This window comes from Apis mellifera, linkage group LG7, assembly GCF_003254395.2.
Source record: "Apis mellifera strain DH4 linkage group LG7, Amel_HAv3.1, whole genome shotgun sequence".
Classification (NCBI taxonomy): Eukaryota; Metazoa; Arthropoda; class Insecta; order Hymenoptera; family Apidae; genus Apis; species Apis mellifera.
Window position 1 is genome coordinate 8,833,976 of NC_037644.1, and position 27,116 is coordinate 8,861,091.

At 35.3% G+C, this 27,116-nt stretch overlaps 3 protein-coding genes across 26 annotated transcripts in view; 1 reads left to right on the plus strand and 2 right to left on the minus strand.

The window, feature by feature from the left end:
* Nucleotides 1-13,663, minus strand: part of LOC725936 (titin homolog) — a 79,916-nt gene extending 66,253 nt beyond the window's left edge. Inside the window, exons 1-12 of the mRNA XM_026441700.1 lie at nt 13,447-13,663; nt 10,504-10,883; nt 9,731-9,953; nt 9,370-9,657; nt 8,856-8,983; nt 8,588-8,760; nt 7,810-8,164; nt 6,939-7,365; nt 5,863-6,512; nt 4,357-5,772; nt 4,097-4,106; nt 228-354 (exon numbers count right to left, since the gene is read on the minus strand). Coding sequence (XP_026297485.1) covers nt 228-354; nt 4,097-4,106; nt 4,357-5,772; nt 5,863-6,512; nt 6,939-7,365; nt 7,810-8,164; nt 8,588-8,760; nt 8,856-8,983; nt 9,370-9,657; nt 9,731-9,953; nt 10,504-10,883; nt 13,447-13,528 — 4,259 coding nt within the window. The 5' untranslated portion in view covers nt 13,529-13,663. The remainder of the gene's footprint in view (nt 1-227; nt 355-4,096; nt 4,107-4,356; nt 5,773-5,862; nt 6,513-6,938; nt 7,366-7,809; nt 8,165-8,587; nt 8,761-8,855; nt 8,984-9,369; nt 9,658-9,730; nt 9,954-10,503; nt 10,884-13,446) is intronic.
* A 1,604-nt stretch (nt 13,664-15,267) lies between these two features.
* On the minus strand, nt 15,268-18,850 carry LOC113218903. 2 transcript variants are annotated; one of them, XR_003305047.1, is made up of 2 exons: nt 17,282-18,845; nt 15,268-15,513 (listed from the first exon to the last, which is right to left on the minus strand). XR_003305047.1 is itself a non-coding variant. In XM_026441837.1 (2 exons), the coding sequence occupies exons 1-2, from the start codon at nt 17,797-17,799 to the stop codon at nt 15,462-15,464; spliced, it is 321 nt and encodes a 106-aa protein (XP_026297622.1). In that variant the 5' UTR covers nt 17,800-18,850; the 3' UTR covers nt 15,268-15,461. The 2 variants fall into 2 exon arrangements, 1 of the variants encoding a protein (XP_026297622.1); XM_026441837.1 differs by having other exon boundaries at nt 17,531-18,850.
* A 98-nt stretch (nt 18,851-18,948) lies between these two features.
* Nucleotides 18,949-27,116, plus strand: part of LOC551259 (titin) — a 206,043-nt gene continuing 197,875 nt past the window's right edge. For 21 of the 23 annotated variants that reach the window (XR_003305045.1, XR_003305046.1, XM_026441835.1 and 18 more), the window contains exons 1-12: nt 18,949-19,271; nt 19,867-20,059; nt 21,169-21,282; nt 21,917-22,091; nt 23,528-23,628; nt 23,736-23,945; nt 24,573-24,758; nt 24,840-24,954; nt 25,326-25,567; nt 25,641-25,763; nt 25,990-26,190; nt 26,356-26,564. Coding sequence is in view for 20 of the 23 variants with exons in the window: in XM_026441835.1 (XP_026297620.1) it covers nt 19,087-19,271; nt 19,867-20,059; nt 21,169-21,282; nt 21,917-22,091; nt 23,528-23,628; nt 23,736-23,945; nt 24,573-24,758; nt 24,840-24,954; nt 25,326-25,567; nt 25,641-25,763; nt 25,990-26,190; nt 26,356-26,564 (2,054 nt within the window). In the remaining 3 variants the exon portion in view is untranslated. Of the gene's footprint in view, nt 19,272-19,866; nt 20,060-21,168; nt 21,283-21,916; nt 22,092-23,527; nt 23,629-23,735; nt 23,946-24,572; nt 24,759-24,839; nt 24,955-25,325; nt 25,568-25,640; nt 25,764-25,989; nt 26,191-26,355; nt 26,569-27,116 lie in introns of those variants that run through there. The other 2 variants (XM_026441810.1, XM_026441821.1) reach the window with 2 other exon arrangements.

Sequence of the window (27,116 nt, forward strand, 5' to 3'; positions counted from 1 at the left end):
GCAGAATAATTAATAAATTAAAAATAATTCATATCAAACGAGTTTATCACAGAAATCATTAATCCAAATTGAATTACAAATTATTCGAAAAGAACAAATAATTCAATAAACAAATGTTTGGTTATTATTAAACTATCGAAATCGTTAGAAGGTTGGAAACAATTCTATCATTTTATCCAATATCTAAATATATTCGAGATAAATTAAAATAAAGAAGTAATCCTTACAGTTCAAATCGTAGCTCGTCGAAAACATCGGACCATCGTAATCTCGGCTCGATAACGATGTCTTCACCGACGCGTCCCTGAACCGGAAGTGCCTGGTCCGGGTCCAGCCATCGTGGCGGTCCTTTAACTTTCGTCATGTTGTCTGTAACCAATTGCACGTGTAATGAAATAGATTATTAATAATAATCTCTAACTTCTTTTAGTTGCAATTTTTTACAATAAAAAATTTTGCACAGAAATTCTATTTTCATAAAATATATAAAAGACTATTTCGGTTGTTAAATCGATAAAATGATACCATAATAAATAATAATAAATTAATTAAATTGACTATTTATTGGAAGATGAATTGAAAGGAACATTTTGAAAGAAGAATCGTGTCTTCTTTTCAATTAAATAATATGCAACATATACTTCGTGAAAATTTCCTATTTTATGGCGAATAACTATTATATATTTTCATGAATTTTTTTAATGGAAACCGTACCATACATTTCTATATATTCATTTTCTTTTTACGTGCAACTATTTCCAATTTCTTGTAATTTTTTTTTATAATCTTATCGATTGCAATTTCGAATCAATATCCATATATTGGAGGAATCTCCTTCGATTTTTGATATGGTTTTCAAATATGTTGATTCGAAGAATCAGAGGAGATGAGATCCGATATATTCGACGTTCGATAGTAGGCGAAAATTTATTATTCGCGATCGCTACCTGGTATTCGGCCGCTCACGTGGTCTCCAAAATGGCCACGGAAAACGTACGCGCAGACGAAAATCGCGGGCGTAAATATAGATAGTCTGAGCGGTGAAAGCCAAGATGGGAATTGCTTTGGAAGAATACAAAACTTGGCCTATCTCTTCCCATTCAAGGAATTTGTATTACATTTTATTAAATCCCGTTAAAAAATTTGCGAAATCGGAAGGAATTCCGAGCGGCCGGCATCCCTGTAAATAAATAAAAAAAAAAATAAACATGGCCGCGACACTTTGTTCCATTTTCAACGCGACACTCATCACATTTTCTTTTTTTTTCCCTCCGACTCGCGTCGTCGTTCCGTGCCGCGATTGAAATGCCCGGTTAAAAACAGTTTTACTCTTATTTTTAAACGCAGATTCGTAAACGCGTGTTATTACCGCGTATAAATACCGAGCCTTCGACCACCGGCAAGCCTCGAGATTTTTATGTAACGATTCGTTGAATTACGATTACAATTACAATTGATTGACACGGAAAGGATCAATCAAAAGGTTCGATCTAAGCAAATTTCGTGAAACGTCATCGATGCACGATTTCTATGGAAACGGAGAAGTTTCGTTCGAAACTTTCGATTTCTATTCCATCTTCTCGATCGTATCGAATTTACGTTTCACGATATTCCGATTTTTCTTCCATTCTACGTAACGAAATTTACAAGAAAGATAACAAAATCGTTGAAATTTTCGTTCACGCAATATCCTCTTCCATTCCAAGACTTTTCTTTCTCGAAAAACTTTCAAGAGAACTTTCTATCTATCTGAGACGCATATTCGCGAATCTAAGAAGCGTTCTAATACGCGGCAACCGCTTACCTGTTAAGGTCATCTCGTCAGACGATGGTAAGACCGATTTTTCCTCGAATTGACATCACTCGCGAAGGGGAGGGAACACTCGCGTTCGATCGACGACGAATTGGGATGCAACCTGCACAACCTGTCCTTCCGGTCACGGCTTACGCCGCCTCGGCCGCCAAAGATGCTTCCGTGCTCCTCTCTGGTGACCCGTGGCACAAGCACACCCTGCGCCACGAAATCTGACGGCGGGAGGCCCTGCTCCGGTCTAAAATCGTCTCGACACGCCACTCTCGGCTTCGTCGTTTTAACGAAACGCGCACATGCGCGCTAGGGGCGAGCCAAGCTTCCTATACGCCTCTTTCTCCCTTTCTCCCCTTTCGAGAGGAACGCCCCTCGCCCCTCTTTCTTCTTTCGCTCTCCTATCTATTCTCCTGATGTAACCCGGCGCATCGTTGTTTTTTTATCTTTGAATAACTTTCACTCTCTCTCTCTCTCTCTCTTACAAGCGGCGAGACTTGGCTTTTTTCTCTTCTTTCTTCGACCTTGTTTCTTCTTTTTCCCCCCTGCTTTGTTTTGGATTTTCTTCTTCTTCTTTTTCTTCTTCTTTGGATTAAGTAGATAATCGGTATACAGTGGTTATTATTGTGGGTCTAATGCGTCCCGGTGTATTTCGTAACTTGGAATAATTTTTAGTCTTTTTTTTTCTTCTTCTTAAAGTGGAGTTTCTTCTCTTTTTTTCTCTTGATCTTTTTTCCTTGGTTTCCTTTCTTCGATTTTTCGATTTCGTTTTTTCTTTTTGGATTGTAGGTAATTGGTTATTATTGTGATGGCTTCCTATCTATCCCTGACGTGACCTGGCGCGTTGCTTCGAATAATTTTGAATTTTCTCTTTCTCTGTCTCGCGCTACGCTTTTCTTCTTTCTTTGACCTTTTTTTTTTTATTTTATTTTCGATCTGAATTTCGTTTTTGAATTGTAAAATATTAGACTTTTTCTAAGTAATAAAGTTCAAAGAGAAGAGAAATTTAAAAATTTTTAAACGGTTTGGAGTATTTTAAAAAATTAACAGCTTAAATATTATTATAGAATTATAATTTACTGAATCTTAGGAGAATTATTTACACAAAATTTACATTGTTTAAATCATAATATTTATGAGGAATTAATTTATTTAATTTTCATCCAAATTCGTTATTTTCTTTGCATAATATTCCTATTCTGTAATTATATCTGTCGAGTTTTCGAATGATTTTCTTATTAATTGAAATAAAAGATTTTTTTATTAATTCATCATTCTACAATATATAACAATATTTTAAATTTTCCACCATTTTTTAAGTATAAATAAATATATATTTCTGATTAAAGCTAAATTAAAAATATTTGAATCGAATATAAAATATTCGAGCCATTTTTATCATTTTATCTTCTAACGAAGGGGATGAATTTCTTGAATTTGGAAGAGATAATATTTAATTGACTAAAATGGAATGATTGATTTGCCAGCTAATATATAGTAATAATGATGAAATAGGATGTTAATTTTGGAACAGGAGGTTCGAGATTCTTGACTAATAATACGAATTCAGTGATTGATAGATTTTTGCAAGATTTCTCGAAGTGAAAATTTAATCAAAAAAATTTGAAACTAATGAATTCAAGTATGAGCAGTACGGATACCAATAATTCCGTTATCATGATTATTATCTTAAGACTTGCTTTTGTGTTAAAGTGGAGCGTCAGACTTAAATAAGGAACAGAGTAGATTCTTGGCCAACAGAAACGTAATTGTCGTGGTCATGATATCGGTAGAGAGGCTTAAAATCTAGATGAAATTAAAATAGAATGTAAGGCTTATACAATAAACGTCTTGGCTAAAATTGTAAACCGATCGCTTTATTTCTACAATTTATTTCTTAACTCTTAAATAATAATAAACAGAAAGATCTCTTCTTCCTAAATTTTTATCGTTAATTATTGTACACTAATATAATTCAAAATCATAAGAAAGATCTAAAAATAAAACAGAAAGAAGAATAAATTTAAATTCAACAGTTATGTACAACATTTATTGCACGTAAGAATATCCATAATAAATAGGAATAAATAATAGTTACAACAAATAATAATAATAATAATAATTTATAATCATACACTATTAAATATATTTCTCTTGTAAAACATATACTATCATTTTTGATACTCGTTGACAGTGTGAAATTCTCAAATGAAATACAACAATTGGCCTGTCATCGAACAACCCATCAATCGATGCACCGTGATTGCACTTGACAGATTGCCATACGAATGCATCTCGAAGTCTACAACCCTAAAGATCGAGAATCGGCATGTTGCAATGCCGTCGAATCGAAGGTCAAGAATTTGTTCTTCGAGCGATCATCACGAGTAAGCACGACGATCCCCAATATCAAAGATTCAAAAATGTCTCTTCGACGCATATACATATGTACGTACAATTTCCAAAATTTCCATAAATATTCCTCCCCATTCAAAATGTAAAATTTTGTCGTATCATGAGTTTCGTTTCGACGACCACCACCCTTTCGATACTCTTCCCTTGATCTCATGCTGGATTCTTCTATAGAACAGAAGCGCTATGAAGGGAATCGCCAGGGTCTCCTTCTTGAACAGATAAACGTAGACAGCGGCAAGCAACAATGTTAGATCAGTTATGTACTCCACCGTCGATCTCACATTATGTTTCGCCTCTATAGCAAGTTGTTCCTCGTTCAAACGGCTCTCCCGCCAACCTTTCTCAGATTGATAATCCCTGCCACGTGAGCTGGATCCACGTCTAGAGTAGGATCGATACTTCTTGCTCTCCAAAGCTTTCTGGAGACGTTCCATCTTCGACTCGACGGGAGTCCCAGCTCTGTTCCTGTCCCTCGAATTAGATCTGGAAGGTGTCTTCGAAGAGGATCTCCTCGATCGACCACTCACACCTCTACCCTCCTCCACGGACCACTCTCGAACGGATCGTTGCTCCTCAGACCCGGTCCTCGAAGGTGGCCTTCTGTCTTGGGACGGTGCACGAACTCTGCTCTTCGACGAGGACCTCGAGGAAACTCCTCCTCTTTCGGTGGACACGTTCCTCGACCTCGAAACCGGGGACTGATTCCTGGACGACGGCCTGCTCGATCGTTTCTCCTTCGTGTCCCTGGCCGGAGTCGTACCTCGAGAACCAGCGACAACTTTCGTTTGTTGCCTCTCCTCAACTCTCTTTCTCCCCTCGACGCTCTCCTGCCTTCCCTCGAAACGATCTCTCCCTCGATTACTTGCCTCCTGATCGTCCGAGATCGAGGATCTCCTAGAACCGGCTGTCTCCCCTCCAAACTGTCTCCTCTCCTCGGAGTTTCTGTAATTGTGATAACGAGCGAGGGAGGAGTGCTCCCTGACTATCTCGGTGTAGTGATTGACCACCGCCATCCTCGCCTCGATGTCCTCCTCGTCCACCTCCTCCTCAGGTGTCGCTGTTCTCATCTTTGCCTGAATCCTGCGATTCTTGGCCGCTTCGCCCGCGGACAACACGCTGTCCGTGTCAGACTCGGACATAACCGGTACCCTGGCAGGCTCTGGAGTGACCTGTCTCTCCTCGCCAGCTTCCTCCTCCTCCTGCTCGTTCCTGTTCAACGGATGAACGTTCGGAGGCAATGATCTTCTAATAGGTTTCTCGGGCGGGATAGGTCTGCCGAAACTGTTCACGGGGATCGGGAGCTCCTCTTTGGGCTTCTTCAGGATCGATTTTGGAACCACGGTGCTGGGAGAGACGAGGGCTACAGATCGGATCGGTTGCTCAGTTTCAACGTGAAGAATCGGCTTCCCCCTTGGATGATAAGTGTCCTCCTCGTCGAGCACCTGTCTGGCAAGGATTCTTGCTTTTAGAAGCTTCAAATCCTCGCTGTCGGCGCTGCTGACCTCCTCCGAGGATTCTTCCGACGATTCTACACTCTCCTCCTCCTCCTCCTCCTCCTCTTCTTCCTTTTCCTCCTCTTCTCGCCTCGTTCCCGGTTGAGATTGTTGAGTCGGTTGATCTCGAGGCGGTTCCTCGATGCGCGCATCCTCGTTGCTCGCTGATTGCCAGCCTATCGATTTCTCTTCCTGCCTCTCCTCGACCAATGAGGAGACGTTGGTGTCGTGCCACCTGCGCAATGGCGTGTCCTCCAAAATTGGTTTATTCTCCAATCCCCATTGCGTCGCGATCGGTGACTCGGAATCGCTGGGTATATTGGGATCAGACCTTGCCTCCACGTCCAATAAGAAGGTGGTAGGGGTCAAGAGTTTCTGAGGCGCTTTGATGGTTTCCGTTTGGCTGTCGCTCAGTCTTCTACGATTCTTCTTAGACTGCCAGGTAATCAGATTCGAGGATGGAACGTTCGGGTTGGAGAGTCGCCGTTTGAACGAGGATCTTTGGCTGTCCGAGATGTCTTCGGCGCCTGTCTTGTTCGCTATCGTTGTCGCCAGCTCCCCGGTTCTTCTCTCGAGTTGGCTTTTTCTTTTAGCCAGTTCCGATGCCTCTTCAGCCGCCACTGCACGATAGAAACGTTCCATGGCACGCTCGTGAAGGAGCTCAGTGGAGCTAACCGCCTCTCTCAGGGTTTCTACCACTTGGTGCTCAGCGCTGAACAGTTCTGGGAGGGAGAGGGACATAGGTGGTGGTATCAGGTCCTCGATATCCTCTGCCCCCTCTGTTGCACCCTGTTTTGCCTCTGAAAATTGGGAAATTATCGGAAAGGAAATTAATTTTTATCGTTTCAAATGTTTCTGATAATGGGAGCAATGTATTATTGATATTTTCAGTGTTCTTTTAATCGAAACGAAGTGAGATCATTTACAAATATTTTATTATTTTCTCTGTTGTAAATTTCCTCTTAGCTCTCAATTTGTTTAAGCTAAATTAATATTTTCAATATAAATTTTATATCAATTACAAATTTTTCATTTATCAGTTTTCAAATCTTCATAGCAATGTAATTTCAAAATATTAATGTTAGTATTATTGATCATGTATGATCATTTAAAAATACTAGTACTACTTTCATATGATTTTATGGCGAATTCACGTAATTTCAATTCATATCTGAAAAATAAAATTGCAACGAATATTCTTTTCCAATTAAATAATATTGTAATACCTAAATCTTTTCGCGTTGTGTCATCCACTTTCTTCTCTTCATCTTCTGGGTACAAAACCAGCATAAATTCCGAACTTCCGTGCATAACGGTGACATCATCCTCTCTAGGGGAGATGGGCAATCCTAATTTGTCGTACAAAATATCACTTTTCGTTATTCGTGGTGTTTCAACCTCGTCGGCTTGCTGCTTCTTCAAAGTTAAACTTAAAGATGGACGCGAATAGTTGAATGTTTCTTCTTCGTGCTGTTCTTGAATCTTGGGCATCGACAATGGCGACATGCTACGCTCTCTGGACATGGAAACTGATCGGGAACGCGATTCTCTGAACGCTGAACGCTTGTTAGATTCTTCCATTGTAGGTGGAGTCACTGTCACAGTTGTCAGTGGTATTTGAATTGATGGAGGTTCCTTATTTTGAATTAAAACCTATTTACAACAATATTTTGTTATATTACGTTTATATTACAATGTTTATGAAATGTTTATGACAAATCTCTTTTTGAAGTTAATTTTTGAAGATTAATTGAACTTGTATATGAAAAAAAATAAACTTTTTTTAAAGGAACGAAACATATAATTAATATTATGGATGATTCAATAATGATATAATTAAAAATAATTCTAAACGCAAAATTTTCTTTTCTTTTACTTAATCACTTATATTTAATTATATCTAATATTAAGTAAAAAAAAAAAAAAACTAAATTTAGTCATATAAAAAAAGAAATTTATATTGTAATAAATTTTAAAATTTAAACAAATTTAAGCTTCTAATTTCTTTGAACTTTATGTTAAAATCTAATGATTTTGAATCAATATTCTTTATTACTTATATTACTTAAATTTTATTGTTACAGTAAAACTACTTGCCTCGGTGTTTGATAGATTCGTGTTAACAGTTGAACGATCCACGTGATTTCCAACCTGATTCTCATGCCTCGAACTGGAATGATCCTTCGATCTGGCCGGTGGAATAGGTGGCTTCGACTTATCCATTGTGTCCAAAGCAAAAGTCACCCTGCTGTCAGCTCTGGACGGCCTTCCTGTTAGTCTTTGAGCCGATATCGAACGACTAGCCGGCCCAAAAATATCGTCGTCTCGGGCCTCCTCTCTCGTCAAACTTCTGGTTCTCTGGGTTGGAACGGCGAAACTCACTTCTCGCTTCTCTCGCGATCTAATTTCTCTTTGACTCTGCGATTTTCCGCTCAACAAGGGCGCCACTATACTGAATATTCCAAGAAATTTATTTATTTTTATTTATTTTTATTTATAATTAGAAATTAAGTGAGGTATAAATATTGTGAAGTAGAAATATAAAAATGACACGTTTGTTTTTTGATAAATATTTTTTTACATAAAAATATTAATAGTTCTGATAAAATATATGTGACCAAAATTTGAAACTTTATTTTTAAGAGAAATTTATATAATGAAAATGATTCTTATTTCAATCAACATCTTCCATGATTTTTGCGATATAACTAACGAATAATAATATACATTATTTACAATGAATGTTTCGTTAAAGAAATTTTTTTTTAAATTCAAAATTAAAATATTGACAATTATATTTTTTTAAAAATATATCACAAAGTATCGATATCTACATCACACTATTATATGTTATTTAATAGAATAACAAACATACCCTCTTTTCAAATCTGGAATGAATATTACATCACTCTCCTCGCTTGGCTCGCTAACTCCATACGGATTCTCTGCTTTCACTCGAAATTTATACTCGGATCCTTCGATCAGTTCGGACAACGTTGCTTTAGTTTGCCTACTCGTGGTCGCCTTCAACCACACGTCCCAACCGATCTGTAAAACAAAGTTTCAAAGATAATCAGTGAAAACGAAGAATAAGAATATAAAATTTGAAAAGAAGAATTTCATTGCAATTTTTTATCGCTAACTCTATAATATTCGACGATATATGTGCCGATCTTGCAACCACCGTCGTCTTCCGGCTCTTGCCACGTCAATGACACCGATCTTCCCAACGTCATCGTAACTGTCGCTTTTCCAGGCGCAGCAGGTCGATCTACAAATAAGAAGAAATTTTATTTTTATATTTGGATTATAATACGATAACACGATTTCACGATGTAAAATCATCTGCTTATATTGTGAAGAAGAATAGAAAAATTCGAAGAAATTGAAAGTTGTAACGATATTCGAGAGAGAAACGTCTATTTATCAATTTGAATAAAATTTTATCAAAAAAATTAAAATTTTTGTCTTGCAATTTTTATATAATAAAATATTGTTAAATTTAACAAGTTCATTCTTGTAATTCGTATCTTGTTAAATACATTTTTCGAAATTAGATAAAATACGTTTTTCTTTCATATACTCGACACTCACATTTATCTTCATTTTTTAATTTAAAACGATTTATTAATTTTTATTCTCAAATATAATAACAACCTGTCACAGTCACCAGAAACGACGACGTGTCCTCCCCAAGCTTATTTATCGCTTTAACCACGTATTCTCCTCTGTCGACTCGTTTTGCATCGGGTATCTTCAAGATCGATTCACCGTCCATCGACTCGAAGACGTGTCTCTCGTCGCTTGAGACCACCTCGCCATCGTGGTACCAAATCACAGAAGGTGGAGGCCTTCCAGCTAACGACACCTTTAATCTGATCGTTTCGTCCTGCTCGAAGAGAAGGCCGTCCTCGTATTGGCGCGGAAGTCGTATCTTTGGAGGTGCTGTTCCCGGATAATAGAAAATATTATTGGAAATTTTCATCATCGAGAAATTTTTAAAAATTGAAAATTTAACCTTCTAGGATTAATCTCGCTTTGGTGCTAGCATGGCCAGCTCGGTTCGTCGCTGTACATTTTATTTCTCCCTCGTCGTTGAGCGCTGTTTGATGAATGAGAAGAACGCTTTTTCCACTCTCTGTGATGATCCTCGTTCGCCTGCTGCTGAAGATCTCGAAACCATCCTTGAACCATGCGATTTTTGGCAGGGGCGATCCCGTAAATCGAACCACAAATTCGGCCTGGATTTAAGATGAAATAATAATAAGGATTGATCAAGAGAATTATCATTTTTTATATAAATGAAAATCAGTAGGAAGAAATCGAAAAATTAGATGATTTAGTTTCTGTAAAATTTATTGTGTACGAATTTCAATCGTAAGAAGATTTTTAATTTTTATTAAAAACATTATTTCATGGAATATGTTACTCATTTGTTACAAGAAATATAACTTTGTATATTCAAAATGAAATGTCGTTTAACATAATCGATATTTATGGAATTCTATTCATCAATTGATAATAAAACGTCGATTATTCAAAATTATTATTGAGCAAGATTCATATCAGAACACAGATCGTGTCTGAAAATAGAAATAATTAATTTATCATAATACATTTCTTTTCCTACCAGCTATATTGCTCATTCGAATAAATTTATCTTCCAAAATTCCTCCAGATAATTTGTTTCATACTTAAACTTATTAACTTATCAAAAAAAAGTAACATAATGATCTAGTCAACGCTATTCTTTAAAAACGCGAAAAAAGGGGGAAAAAGGGGAGAAATTACCTGCTCGTTTTCGAGAACGGTGGTGTCCTTGACCTCGAGGTCAAACTGGGGCGCGGACGCAACAGATCTCTGCAAGGTGACGGTCAAAGGATCGGAGATCTCGCTGGGCCGGGACAGGCCAACCGCGTTCTGGGCCCTGACCCTGAATTGGTAGCGCCATCCTGGCTCGAGGCCGCTCAAGGTCAGTTCCGGGAAGGTGCAAAGACCCGGCGTGCTGCGCACCCAATGCTGCGAGCCCAGCCTTCGATGCTCCACCAGGTAGCCGACGATCGCCGAGCCACCGTTACTCGGTGACCTCTCCCAACGAATCGCGACAACATCCGGTTGAGACTCGTCCGCTCCTGGTATCAAAATTGGCTTCCCAGGTGGCGCCGGAAGTCCTGTAGAAGCCGAATCGAATGCTTCACCCTTTTTTTTTTGTGGATATTTATTTATTTTCTTTTTTCTCGAGATTCGTTTGGATATTGAAATGATGAAAATGACAGAGATGTTTCGAGATTTACAATTGTGCAGAGTGGAATTTTGTAACATATATAACAATTGTTGAATTATTTTCAAGCAATTATTTTCTTTCAATTAAATTTGTTAAATTTTTTTCAATATTTATATTTATAGATATAATTATTCCCTCTGTATTAATCAAGAAATGAGATATTTTAAAATCCACTTTCCTTCATACTTCTCCAATGATTCGGATGATACGAAAAGAATCCAATAAGACATCCAGTTTTAGACTACTGTTTATTTAATTTCGAACGTACCACAGCTCCGTATGGTTAACGGACAAACATCTCGAATTATTTTCTCATTGATTATTTCACTCAACAATCTTTAATTTCTGTCTACTTTCGATATACTTTTTAATATGTTGAAAGATCGGAGGCGATGCGTTCTATTTTAGAAAGACGACGTCTATTCGACTCGAGAAATGGCGTGAAATGGGGCTAACTGGTTAATAAGTTCACAGAAAGTTAGCACGTGCCAGGGCGATGCTCACACGCGAACGAAATACACGCAGGTGGTGCTCCCAAAATAAAATTTGAAACTCTTTGGCAATCCTAGGGCGGCTGCCTCGCTGTTCTGAGGGCACTATGCGAGAATTCGATATCAGACATCGGCCCGATATGTCTTCGTCACTCTTTTACAACGTGTCTATCGTTTTTGAATCGATTCTCTGATTCCTATCTAAAAGTTGTGCCAATCAATCACGTATCGAACATGTGGATTGAATAGAAGAAAAAATTATTTGTAATAAATGTTCGTACATAATAGATTCAAAGAAGTATTTAAATCAATATTATTTTACAAAAGAAATTTATTGGAAATTAATTAGAAAATTATGATTTTGATGAATGTTTGTGGAGCATAGAGGATGAAATCAAATCAAAATTGTAAGATTCTTTCAATTGTTATGAATAAGCAAACAATTTTCTTTGGAAATCTATTTTTTTGTAAATTAAAATTTTGGTTTATATTTTAAAATTATTATAAAGTTATATTTTTAAAGAAATGAAAATTTTTGTTGATTTCTTTAAAATGTTTCAATAAAAAGAAATTATTTATGATATATAATTCATTATGTTCTTCATATTATACAAAGTTTCATTAAAAACTTAAAATATAATTAAAAAATAAGAAAGTGTCCAAATAAATGCATAAATAGAAAAATAAAATAGAGATTAATAGTAACAATAGTGTTACCATTTACATATAATTATCTTACAGATCTAAAATCTAGAATCCAACATTCTTTTGAATATTTTTAATCGTTCTAAAAATAAAAATATGAGAAGAACTCAAGAGAAGAACTCTATTAAAGCGAAAGAAGGATTGTTTCCAATTCTTTTATCAAAATAAAAATAGTTGCAATTACATATACATCTATTTCTAATAATATTCCTTTCATTTGAACCATCGAATGATTATATTTGACAAAAAAAGATGTTAATAAACAAGTCAACAATTAAAGTTATACCGAATCCACCATAGTAAAATACAATAGGAATATAATGGAAGAATATTTTTAATCCGAAGAAACTTCACAAACGGCACAACGTTCCATCGTTCAACCGGCCGACCAACCAATCGTCTATTAAAATAAACGCCCCCAACGCGGAGGAAGTTAATTTTGGATTACCGGTTGATTTGATAGTAAATAAATCCACGATCTCCTCGAATAAACCATAGAACCATCTTCCACTGACAGAAATACAGTCCCTCATTGACTTTACCACGAAAATTTCCAACGACGATCGTTCCAATTCCCAATTTCCCGATTTAATAACTCGATCGTTCCTCATCCCTCCCCTTTCCTTTTCCTCCCTCTCGTCACAACATTAGACATCCCATCTCCACCACTGACCCAATGAACTTGCCGATTACCCCAATTCCCCGTCCATCTAACGATCACTCAAACGTTGCGCGGGCTTGATAGATATGTCGGCAGAAGCAGCCTAATTTTAGATATCATCCCACTATCGGGGCAAGCCAATCAAGAGACAGGCACGAGAGAGGCATCTACATCATTCTATACCGGAAACTCTGTCCCATCAAAGACGCGCCCTACGATCGTCACGTCTCACCTACACCCCCTTCGTTTCTACGAGAGCTGAACCACGATATTTCGATCCCATAGATCTCTAGAGATCAAATCGAAATAACAATATCCTTTTCTTTCGAGGCAAAAAAATATTCGAGGCGAAACAAATACATAGGGAACAGTATATATATATATAATTATTCGCGCGAAACTGAAACTGAAACTTTGACGAGTGGAATCGAAGGCTCGATCAAGATGGCGATCGACAGCCCGTCCCGGATGACGCATCGAATCCTGATCATCCCTTCGAGGGATCGAGATGCGTGGACAAGTATCGGATACGACGCGTAACAGAAGCAGAAACGAAAATCAGTATCAGTGTATGTGTGTGTGTCTCTCTCTACCTGATCCCTCCCAACGTGGCCTCCTGGTGGCGGCCAGAGGCTGGCTCTTCGAGTAGTGGCTCTTCGTGGTGGCGTTGCCCATGATCGTTCCTCCTCTTCCTCTTCCACGTCGAGCCTCGCTCGACGATCACTCCGTTGCTGGCCACCTTTTCCACCGTTCCACGATCATCGAGCTTCGAAATATCCTCATCGATCACCGGATGATCCTACGGATCGATCGGAGGAAAGCCTCGAGGTGTATCCACGGCGAACTGTCTTCGACGATGGCTGAACAGAAGTCGAAACAGAGAGAGAGAGGGAGAGAGAGAAAAAGAGAAAGAGAGATAAATAAGGGAAGAGAGAAAGAGAGAGAGAAAGAGAGCGTGTTCGGCTCGATATAGCACGAGGCTCGGTGCAGTACTGGCGGACCTCTTCGTGGCCGACGACCGTGGCGACGCCAGCCTCTTTGGGCTTCCTCTTGTCGGGCTATCTTTGTCTCTCGCTCGCTTCGTCCCGCCTCGAACGGGCGCGCTTCCTAAATTTCACGAAATACACGTAGACGTGAAGGGAAACGTGTCTGTCGTTCATTTTGCGCCCGGGATGATTGAAATTTAACTTTGTTTCCATTGTTGTTGTTTGGGGTTATGTAAGTGATATTCGGGAAGATGGCGGCCGGAATGGACCGTTGCTGACACCTCCTGCGGAATAAGAGAGTTAAAGAAGAATTGAAGTTTGTAGTAGTTGAAGATTGTAGTACTATTGTTGTGTGAATAAATTTCTTACTATATGTATATATGTAGCAAAGCACAGTTTATTTATCGAATCGAGTGACGAAGATTAAAATTCGTTCGTATCAGGTTTGAAAATTAATTTCCAAATGCATCATAGTTAAATAAAGTCTGATTAGAGTGGGAAAGGATTTTTATTCAAAGAATAAATAGCTGGTTAATATATAAATAGTGGCATGAAAAAGTGTAGAATTAATTTAGAGTTTTCAAAACTGTGAAGAAAAATGGTGTATTGAAATATTTTCAAATCAAAGAACGAATCAAAAATCAGATATAACAGGTCCTCGAATTTTTGGTGAAAAGATGAATCGTGATGTCATCATCGTCAGATATTTCTTCTTTTAACTATCTGATCTCTTTGGCTCTCTCTCGTTTTCTCCGATACTCCCACTGGAATGTATCATATGCTTATATTTACGAAGGCACACCTTGCTTTTCACGGTATTTGGTCAACGCCGGTCACCGACCTTGCAGCTCGCGCGAGCCATCAAACAGATATGATACTTTTATGCATTATGCATTAATTGTTAAACGATTTCAAATCAAGGAACAATGCGAAATAACGAGAATATATTCATTCCTCTTCCGTTCATAATTTTAATTATCTCTCAAAGTAACACACGAGACTGTATAATTACTTCTATCATTTTTTTCTACCATTTTTATCTTCCGCTTGAAAATGAATCGTAACTTCAATCATTCCGCGATGTAAAATAGCATTAACGCTATTTGAAAGATTATTTTTAATTACTTCCTTTTTCTGAAACATGAAACTCTGATTATTTCTTTTCTTTTTTATATTCTCCTTTTACAATTAATTATAGCTTTAATCATTCTGTAATGTAATATCATCATTGTTTAAAAGGCAATCTTTAATTATTTCCTTTTCTTGAAACATAAAATTCTGATTATTTTTATATTTTCTTCATTTCTATCTTCTTTTTTTATACAATTAATCATTTCATTATTATGTTATGTAAAATATAATTATTATTTAAAAATTGATTATCTTTTCTTTATTCCTTCAGAAATTTTCAAAATTTATTGGATCGATTTGATTTTTATTAAAAAATTTGAGAAGAAAATATTTAAAAGGAAGGTTAAAATTGATAAAAAGTGTATAGGGATATCGATATCTCACGATATATAATTAGGTATCGATGTACATGCTTCTCTCTTCAATAATGTTGAAAGAATTTGAGGTTTCGTATACTGGATATGGGAACAAGCCTTGATCATCCTTCGTGGTCATCTTGTATGCCTCGAAGTAGGTATCGAGAGGCCATGTGGTATCTCGTACCTATAAACAAAGATGATAAAAAAAAAAAAAACAAAATTAATTTCTTCAAGTTAAAAAATCAAGTTGAAATCAATATTAAAGAAAATTGCTTTGTCCTTGTGCTCAATTCACAAATTGATAAAATTTCAATCAGGCGTGACTTGAATATAATCGTTTTATTAAATTTTTTAATTTTATGATAAATCATAATTTTTCTTCTTGTCACGATAATTATTAATCGAAAATTAATTTATTTTTACGATTATTTGATTACTATTTTAATCATATAATATTATTTAATTAATAAGTAATGAGATATTGATTTATTTCTATAATTTAACTATTTAATTAATATTTTTACAGATATAATAATTATTAATAATAATAGTAGATGTTGATTTACTTTGTTTTCTGGTTTCATCAAATATACAATGGATTTGGAGATATTCGAAGTTTTATCTGGAAGTGGAAATATTTTAGTAACGTGACCTTAGTAGGAGAGGTTAATCGCGTCTATAAATCACGTTGCGAAGAAATATTCTTCTCCACGACTGTGAGAAACATATCGTCACTTGGATAGTGGTGATTTCATCGCTTACGATCTTCTCTTTTTGCGAACGTCATGGTCTCCATCTTCCTTTGACTTCTCATAATTTCGATAGAGGAGTAAGTAGACAAAATTTTTAGAAATTTATGATTTCAATTAATCGTAAGAACGATTAAAATGAATATAAAATAATTTGCAATTTAATGTTTTTACGGATATAAAATTTATTAGAAAGGAAAATGTTGTAAAAGATATAAGCTTTCAATAAAAAAAAAATTATATGGAATTCGCGACAATCTTTGATTTTATCAATATTTAAATTTGGTACAATTTTTAAATAATATTCAAAAGGATTTTTAATTTTTAATTTCAAGTACGATATCGATAGATTATACAAATATTGTATTATAAAATAAACCAAAATATTATTCTTAACAAATTTATAAAATAATGTGGTTTTTATACAAAATAAAGAAAAATCAAATCAACTTTTTGTTGCGTATAAAAACTCAAATTTCAATAAAAAATGAATATTAAAAAATTATTTATATAATGAGTCATCAATATGATTGCTATGTTGAAATGAATTTATAAATTTTTAATGTTTCCTTTTAAAATTATAAAATATTCAAATTTTATTCTATCTTTTTCTTACAATAAATATTTTCAAACTCGTGTATTCAAAACACGAAGAGATTAAAATTCTCTTTGAAAAAAAAAAAAGATTGCTTCTTGTACAATTCATTATATTCTACATATATACAAACTTCTTTCATGAAACAATATACAAATAATTCAACGAGATATTCCATTAAACCATTAAACCAAATCAAACAAATGAAAACATCTCCAAATCTCGGTCATTTCAGAACTTTTCCAATCAGTTATACATCTAATTTAAAATCTGATCTCGTGTAATCAATAAAATTGACAAAAAACTAGCCATTATTTCCTCTTTCACCTATTATTCTATCATTTTCTTGTGAATGCTTTGAGAATAAACTTTCACCCCTTTAAAAAAATTTTGATAAAAATCCATTATATCATACACATACACATTCCAATATCGAACAAAAATCTCTTAGCCTCTCAGAGAACCTTCTTTTCATCTAAAAAAAAAAAAAAAAAAAAAAAACAAAGAAGAAGAAATATATACAACACTTCGCGAACCACAGCGTCAAACCAAATCAAACGAAACCAACCAACCTTCAAACCACGTTCAACCTTCACAAAATTCCCTACCTTCCACTCCCATTCAACCAGACGCCTAATTCCGAAACCCGATCCCGTGCGTCCAATAAAATTTACAAAGGATTAGCCATTTTTTCCTGTTTCACCCGGCATTTTCGCGGCCGAACGCTGCGCGGAATACAAAAGAGGACGAGGCGCGCGGAGAAAGAGGTCGTCGAGGCGGGAAAAAGAGACGGAAGAGCACGAGGAAGAGAAAGGAGAAGGGGAAGACGGTTAATCGGTGCCAGAGTACCGTTGTACCTGAATGGAGCAGCGAGATGGCTTTCGGTTTCCCTGCAGCCTCCGTCGCAGCTGCAGCTCCGCTCTCTTCGACCAGCGACTTCGAACACCGGAACACGTGACTGCCGCGCGTGTATACACGCGAAAGCGCGCCACAGTTTTTCCACTCCCCGAATCGGGCTAAGGAATCGCATATCCGCCTCCGTTTTTTCGATCGAGGGTTGGCAACCACGTGCACCTGCACCCGGGGACAGACCAACAGCTGCTAGCCCGTTTGGCCGACTTATCATTCGCCTTGTAAAGACCTTGTCCGTGAGTCAACGACTGTGCATCGATCCTCGGCCGATCTTCCAAAAATTGGAAGATATTCGTTCGGGACCCTTATGTTTGTTTCATCATGGTTTGAAGGCGGGTTTGAGCTTCCAAGGAAGTTTCGAAGGATGGATGAAATAATTTCGAGGTGTTTGTGAGTTTGTGAAGTTTTTTCCTGAATTTTGAAAGGTGAAGGATAAAAGTGGAGTGCAAGAGGACAAAAGTGAAGGATCGCGGTTTCGTAAGGTGACACGACGTGACCGGTTTTGAAATGGTTTCGGGACAAACGTTTCTCGTTTCTCAAACCGGCAATCGATGGTTTGATTAATCGCGCGCTTTATCGTTTAGCTTTGTCAGCCGATATTTCTCGCATGTTTCACGCATTGGGATCCAATTTCAATCTATTTGCTCGCTCCCTTTTCTTTCTTTCTTCCATCCTTTTTTTTTTTCTTTTTTCAATTGATTCGATCCGACCGATAAATATGTAAGTTCGAGAAGGATCCGTTGGTCAAGGTTTTTGGAGGGAAGGAGAAGCACGAACCACGTTCCAACTTTCACTGTGCTCTATGCTTCTTCGAGCATGCAAATTACTCGAGACGCACTATTCGAAACGCACTATTAATCCGAGGGTGGAGGAGGGGAGGAGGGGGAGCAACGAAATGTCTCCCCGACAGGCGAGATAAATCAGGATCGTGTTACTGTGAACGTGCCGCGGTATGCAAAACCACGAGGTGTTGCTTTTTTTTTCTTTCCTTTTTTTTTTTTTTTTTTACGCAGTCAACGAACCTGATCGCGCGTAACACAATTCCGCCGATCGTTTGTGAAATCGATCGTTCACCCGGCCGATACATCTCGCGTTACGTGTTACACGATGCTCTACTTTCCATAAATCAGGAGAATCGATTGTTACACTCGTGAGCAAGTTTATCTTCAATAGGAAAGAAATAAAGTATTCGTCTCGTTCGACGATCGATTCGATCGAGTCACTTTCTCCATCTTTATTGGAATGCAAATTAATGGAATTTGCAAATTAATTAATTTAATGGAAATTATTATATATTTTTCGTGAAAAAGCAGAAAGATATCGCATCAAATATGATGCAACAAATATATTGAAACGATGATAGTTTAGTTTTCGTGAATTAAAAAAATATCCTTGATGTCACTTTTATTTTAATATTTTTGGAGCCTCTTGTGGAATTATTTCCTCGAAATGTAAATTTAATGTAAATCGAAAACTGAACGATGAAGTAAGAGATTCAGCCATGCCCACGAAGAATCTGGAGGTGGTGGATATTTTAGAAGCCCTCGAATCGAAGCTCGCGTACATTCCAGGAGGACGTGATCGGGAAGGAAGACCTTTGATGGTGGTCAATGTTCCCTCAGAACTTCAACCGACCACGAAGCCAAGGTTGGAAGTATTGATCGCCTATTTTTTGTCCATTTTTAGGTAATTTTTTTTTTTTTTGGAATTCAGATATGAATATTTATCAGTTTATTATAACATAGTCAAGTCTGGAAGTCTCTACATTAAATCTTTATATAAGTTTGATTTAAAATTTTGCAATATTTGCATTCTTTTGCAAAATACGAATTGAATAGTAGTGATTTATTCCAATGGTGTATCGCTATCAGCATCGATTGGTAAAAAAGTAATAAACTTGAGAGCAAAAGATTATTTTTCACTTTGCAAAGAGATATAAAATATTTTATTTATTCCATTAAAACAAAAAATCCATAGAGATTACTTCAACCCAACTTTATTCGATTCTCATCCATTAAATCAATCCATTCGACATCATTTGATATTTAAATATATTGAATTCGAATATTAAAAGAACAAAATTCGCATGATTTTTTTTTACATAAGTAATGGAACAGAAATTAACTTCTAATACGTATCGATACATTTGCACGATTTCTAATACAAACAATAATTTTTTACGATTAATTAAAATCAAATTTAAATACTTTGTCAGATATAAGATGACGTTCTGCGTAATTGGAATGCAAATGACTTGTCGTGTGTTTTAATGGCCTTATAGCGAGGAGACGAAGAAGAATGGATTGGTTTTGATAGTGGACGCGAGAAAGGGCGCGTGGAGGGTGGCGAGGTCTTGCATCAGGTTGTCTACTGTACTTCTGGGAGCTTCTGCCGCATCCGTCATCGTGGTGCGCCCTGATGGCTTCTGGGACAAAAGGGTGGACAGTTGCACGAAATCGCACAAGGAAGGAGAGGTTCGTTATCTGCAAAAATTAGAATAAGAATATAAACGGAATTATATCAAAATGTACACCAAATATTTATTTTCATTTCGAAAGTTGAGTCTCTAAAACTCAAATGCAAGTTATTCTTGAAATATCTAAGCTAGTGATTCTTGATTGATATTCATTGGAACATTAGTATTCCATGAACTTGTCACTAGAGTAAACATAACTTGTTACAATAACTTGTTTCACGAAATTATGAAAGCCGCTAGGATATTTACTTTAAAAGGAATATTCATATTTCTCATATATATTTTCATTCATAATTTTACAAATAATCGGATTATGATTTTCGATGCATTATCGATACGTATCCTTATTTATTCTCATTACATAATACTCTTGAATTACAATTATTTTACGCATAATTTACATTCAAATATATTCTTCGAATTATCATACGAATATATATATATGAATTAGCATAAGAAGAAAAATATCTGATCCATTCATGGTTGTTCAAATAATATATGCAAAACAGAAAAAAAAAAGAAAAAAAAGAAATATATTTCCATACGTAAATCACGTAATCCGCATAAAAAAAATCCAGAATCCATTTATCCTGATGTTCGCATAAATTTCTTCGAAATGTTAAGAAGCCACTATCATAAATCGATCGTGAAAAGAAATCGCACGACGCTAACACAACGTTACACACACACACGTATTAACACACACGTACTATCAAGAATCAAGATATATAAAATACCATTCAAACACCGGTGAAATGGAACGTTTCTAATTTTATTCTTATTTACATAATTCCCGACTTTTTTATCGAATCGTATGTACACCCACCCGACAAACTAGTTTTCCTTCCTTCCAACCCATAATTCCCTGCCGTTTAATCAATCCTCCGGCAAGAGTCGCTCGGTGCATTGGCCGATTCGAGGCACATATTCACGCTCGATTATCGCGTGAAATATTCACGCTTACTTGTCAAAATCGTTCCGTGTGACGAAAATGTACATATATTCGCGCGATGGGTTTAATTGCAAGCGTGCTTGTGAACATACATATATATATATATATATATATATATATATACGTGACGTGAATTAATTAGTTTGTTGTTTCAGCCGACGTACCTCACCCTGACGAGGCTCCAGCTCCACGTCGACTTTGCACAGCTGCCGTACGAGCTGGGTGGCAACAAACTTTACGATCACGTGGATTGGATCCAGAAGCGCGTGGTAATCTTCTCATCGATCTATAATTCATGCTCAAACGAACCGTTGTGTCGGGGGAATCCGTGTTAAATCGTGGAAACTTTATTCGGGGATTCGGATTTGTGTGAACTCATCACGGTTTATTTGGACAATTTTTTTTTTTAGAAGATTGGACGAAGATCTATCGATTATATATTAAGTATTAAATATATGTGTAATAAAAAATATATATAGTAAGGGTGGTGTTAATATTTTAATTATTATATAAAAGTATTAGATGGATAATTGTAATGTAATAAATTTAGAATATTCGGAATGGATATAGGTTTTCTGTGATAGAAATTGATAGAAAATAAATTAGTTAATTTATTTTCTTTTCTATAGATGTAAGATAATGAAGCAATGATGATATTGTGAAATGAAAGTATATATATATGTGTAAGTATTTGTAGTAGAATATTGAATTTTGCTATAGTTTGATGCAGTTTAGTCGAATATGATTATAGAAATTGGTTATGGTTCAGTTAATTAATTAATCGGTATACAATTACTTTTTGCAACCATTGTATTAATAAGTTTCTTGCGAGGAAACGGAAGTTCTATATCGCTTTCACTATTTTCCTTTTCTATCACACGGTTTTCTGTGTCGATTTCACAGAAAGTGGAGGATTACACCAAGGATGCATCCGATCTCATCACTAAAATGGCAGATCTGCACCGAAGATTGATCAGTTTGGATGGATTTCGAATGTCAGAGTCGGACGACGATTTGGAATCTTATTGGGGGATGAGCAACGAATTAACAGCTCATGCACGACACATTCTTCAATCAGGTGAGTACTATAATATAAAATAATAAAATAATGGAAATGATTTATATAATGAATTATTGAAAATTATTGAGGAAGAATTGAAAACCATGGATATATAATTTAATTAAATAATTGAATAATTATCATTGATTTTTTATATTTTGTAAAAAATCAATATAAATAATTCAAAGAAAAAAAATGAGATATTTATATTATTCATTTTATAATATATACAGAATATTAATTATATTGGACATTTTTAAAGGATCAATTCTAGTAGAGCTAAATCAAGCTCCAGAAAAATTATTATATAAAAATATTGTCGATTGAAATTTATTTATTAAATTATAAACACCTCAAATACACGTTAGATGAAACGTTATAGAAAGTGAATAAGATTGCAGATACAGAAATTTATTGCAAAAATTCTTTAGAAGAAATTTTAATCGACAGAATAATCCAAAGTTATGATCAATTCAACTAATTCCATTTATCCATTTATCCATCGTCGTCCGATTATCGATCAAAAAATCCCATTCACTGCCAGTCGCTCAAAGGTTGACATGTGTCATCGTTATCGATCCCTCGAACGTCTATTTCCTGGCCTACGATACAATCAACCAGTTGTGCAGAAGGATCGACACTCGGATATGGATAGATTGGCCGGAAAAATTGAAAAACCGGCTTAACCGGATGTTAGACAGGATTTCTTTGGAATCGAGTCGCGTGCTCGATGGATCGCGCAAGAGTGTAAAAACATTGACAATGCCGAGCTCGTGTCGTATACGTTTTTATCCCTTACTTCTCTGTCATTTTTTCTGACATAGAATACCGCTATGAATCTTATTATAGAGATGTATTATCTCTTTCTCGTAATTCGATTATTGGCAGAGATTTTTGGATGACAGAATTTATATAGAAGAAATAAATAATTGTTTTCTATATTCTACGTTGTGTATATTGTTATATTATATCATTGAATTTTTGGTGTATCATATTTTTAAGTAAGGGATGATAAGTATAATTAGTAATAATTGCAAAAATAAAAGAAACTTTACAGAGTTCATGAAAATCAATCATTTTGAGGAATTTGGATTTTAATATTTTAATACAATGAATTATATAGTATTAATAGTAGTAGAGAGTTTCACAGGGAATTTTATTGTACTTATTTTTATGTTCAAGCCAATAATACAAATGATACAAGTAATCATATTGTATTATTTGTATATAAAATTGTTTTCTATCTAATTTGGTAACACTGATTATATTGAATAATTTCTTAAAAATAATTGTCTTCAATTCTAGCAAATAGATTTATTTATAAAAAGAAAAGGAAACGTGATCAAACAATGCAGACTTTATAATCACAACACATTTTTACATTAATCGAAGAAATTTTTTTGATAGCATTTTTTCAGATAGAGAATTAAGATCGTGCGTTATTATGATTTTAGGAAGAAATTTAGTCGGTTCGATGGCCAGAGAATCTTCGAAAGATACATTGGACAGTACGAAAAGAATTCACGAGCTTATCGACTCCATCGAGCTGAAGAAGGTATCGTTTTCGAAAAAAACGAGGAAATGAAAAGCGAAAGGAAAAAGAAGAAAAAGAAAAGAACAGAGATATATTTTCAAAGAGGATTAAATAACGTTATTTTTTAGTTGGACATCGAAAATTCTTGGTCAGAAATGGAGAAGAATTTGGATACGGCGAGGGTGATCGGTGATCTCGAGAAAGGTGTGTCACGTGTTACAGATTGGATATTGGGACCAGCTGACGCCATGTTGAACTCTTGTTGCCAGGTTGGATTTGACGTCTCTTCCTCGGAAGAGCTTCGCAGACGTCACGAGGAACTCGAATTAGAATGCAGGGTAAAGACGAATGATATAAAAAAATATAAAAAATATTAATTATTCAAATTATTCTCTCTATTATCCAAACCAAAGCAAGAGATGACTGTTCAAATTATAGAATTTTTCGAATATATAATACAAATACTTTTAAACCAAAATTTAACGATTTTGTCCAATATTCATTCTACTGTTCAGTTTCAAATTTTCTTACTTCAATCAATTTTCATTAACTCTGTTATTATTTTATTTTGTATTTCCTGTTTGTATTTCTCATTCAATTTTCTAATCATTTCAATTGCTTTTAAATATGTAGAAATAAAATTTGAATTATTATTAAATTTTTCTTCTTCTTTTTTTTTATCTTACATATTTAATAATTAGTTCCATTTATATACATATTTCATGATTTCGTTATCTCGAATCAAATTCATGAATTCAACTAATTGATCCTGTTACATTTTCAATCATAATTATTCATTGATAAATTTCTAATGTATTTGAGGATTTATAAACTACGAAAAAAAATCTTGTAAATATTTGCAATTTTTTAATCATAATGTGTCAAATTTTTCTGTGAAAGAAGATTCGAAGAATTTAAAAAATTCTTCGAGGAATGAAAATGAAACGTTAATTTCAATTTTTTAGGAAACTTATGGACGATACGCGGAACTGCTTCACAAGATCGACAGTTTACCAAGCACGCGTTTATCCGAGGATTTGAAATCTCAGAGGGATTTCATGGATTTCGTGTGCAGAAGTTTTGCAAACAGGCTCGAGAGACGGCGAAACGTGTTAATCACTTCGCAAAGATTTTTCAGACTAGTTTCCGAGGTATTATCGATATTAGGCAAATATTAGGCAACGAAGAAGAGTCGAATTTACGAACGAATTACGATCTCTTGTTATTTACAGTACTTTGACAAAACGAGCGAGGTCTTCGATAAATTAGTGATGGGCAACAGAACTCACGATTTTTCACAAGCTGGAGTCAATCTTTTGAAGTTGCAACAAAGCCAAGGAATCTTGGGTAAATAATTTTCTGTCGTACATAATTAATGATTTTCAATATTCTTAATTATTATTAATTATTAAATTTCATTAAAATTCTATAACACGAAAAAATATATTATATTTTTTAAAAATTTCTGTCTAATTTCCAAAAAGAAGTCGTTTTCTCTTTCTTGCTTTATAATGAAAATAAAAAAATTTAGAAATTTGAAGATGATTTTTATAAATTTTCCAATTATCGAAGAAAAATAATATTCCTTTTTTCTTTCTTCATTTTTACTCGAAAGTGGAAGTAAAAATATTGAAAAATTTACGTTGAAAATCATTGAATACAATAACAGATAACGATAGAAGAAAAGAATGTGTACGACGATATTTCATTTATTTTAGAATCTTTGGAACGCGAGTTGGTAAAGGAAGGTGAAAAATTATCGGACATTTTGTCGATGCCAGTGAAGGACGCGCTTGGACGCGATGTGCATGTTGACTATGGCGAAGATATAGTCAATGTCAGAGATATTTTGGATGCGACGAACGCCAGGAAGAATATTTTCAATGACAGCGTCGAGCTGCAGAAACTCTCCCTAAAGCAGACAGCATTGATATACATTTACGAAAACGATGGCGAACAGGTGAATGCAATTTAGAACAAATTTCTAATAAAATTCTCGTATTATGAAAAAAAATTTTTTTTCCAATTTTCAGGCTGTAAAATGGTTGAACGATTTGTACAATGTTTTGTTGAAAAATCATATGGAGATTGGTTGCAACGCGATCGAGATACAATCTCAGAAAGAGGAACATCAATCCTTTCAAGAAACCGCTAAGGTGAGGAATAAAATAATATAAATTCGCGATTGAAAATTGAAAATTTATTTAAAAAAATAAAATCAATTAAATTCTCTATAAAACATACAAACTATTATTAGATTCTCAATGAAACGAGACTTTTTATCAGAGATCAGAAATTTATTTTACAAAGTAAACAGTGTAAAGAATTCTACAAATTATTTAAATTAAAATTACGTATCTTTAATATCTTCTAAAATTCCAGGGAACGTACGACTATGGTTGTCAATTGGTGAATGGTGCACGAGTGTTGAGGTTGTCGTGCAGACTGCCGTTGGAAAGTAACGCGAGTCTGTTCTCAAGGTTGAGACAAGCTTGGAAACGGCTTCGATCCGTTGGCCAGGAACAATTAACGAGACTGAGAGTGTGCGCCGTCTTCCACAGAAGCGTCGAAGATGTACGCACGGTGACCGTCATTTAGAAATTTAATCCTCCTAACTACATTAAATTTTCATCACAGAATTCAATCGCCATTACACAACAAGCTTCTTGTTTTCACAATTTTTTTTTTTAAATTCAAGAAATTCTATTTCCTCTACAATCTCCTCAATTTTTATTCTTCTTATTCAAGCATTGTTCCAAGCTGCACGACTTGATAGAGACCGTGGTATCTCTGCGTCGCTCGTTGAGGCTCGAGGATCTAGCAGCGGAGGCGCGAGCCAAGGCCGAAATAAGGAACATCCTGGGCAATCGCGAAAAGCTCCTCCTCGAAGTCGGTCGAATGGTGAGGCTTGGCCGCCTGTTGAGGACACGCCTGAAGGAGCCACTGTGTCATCAACGGCAAGTACGACAGCGATTATTTCGAAAGAGATTGGGTTCGAGGATAAAAAAAAATTAGTAAATCGATAAAAAATCCCCATTTCTTTCTTTTCTTTTCGGAATTAGTCTGTTTATTTACAAATCAACGTGACAATAATATTTTTTATGGATGTAAGCGAATTCTATTGGAGTTTGAAATTAGTACTTAAATATCGCGAAGATGACCCCATTAGATGTTGTAAATGTTTGTGAATGCGAATATAGCCAGCAATTTCACCCCTCTTCGTAGACAAACTTTTGTATACAGCAATGTATACAAAAACAATGAATCATTGCCATAATGTTTAGGCAGTGGCATCGTCCATGTTGGACTCAATTCACGTTGAAAAGGATAATTTTTACTTTTATATACAATATGATCAAAGTTCCATCATCGACTAATTATGACAAGTTTGTGTTTATCAGATCAATCAGATTCCCTAATGCAGAGTGATTTTCTTTCAATGGAATCAAAAAAATTCCAGTATCAATATTTTTTTCAAATAATTTTCTAGTCTTTTTAAAAAATTTAAA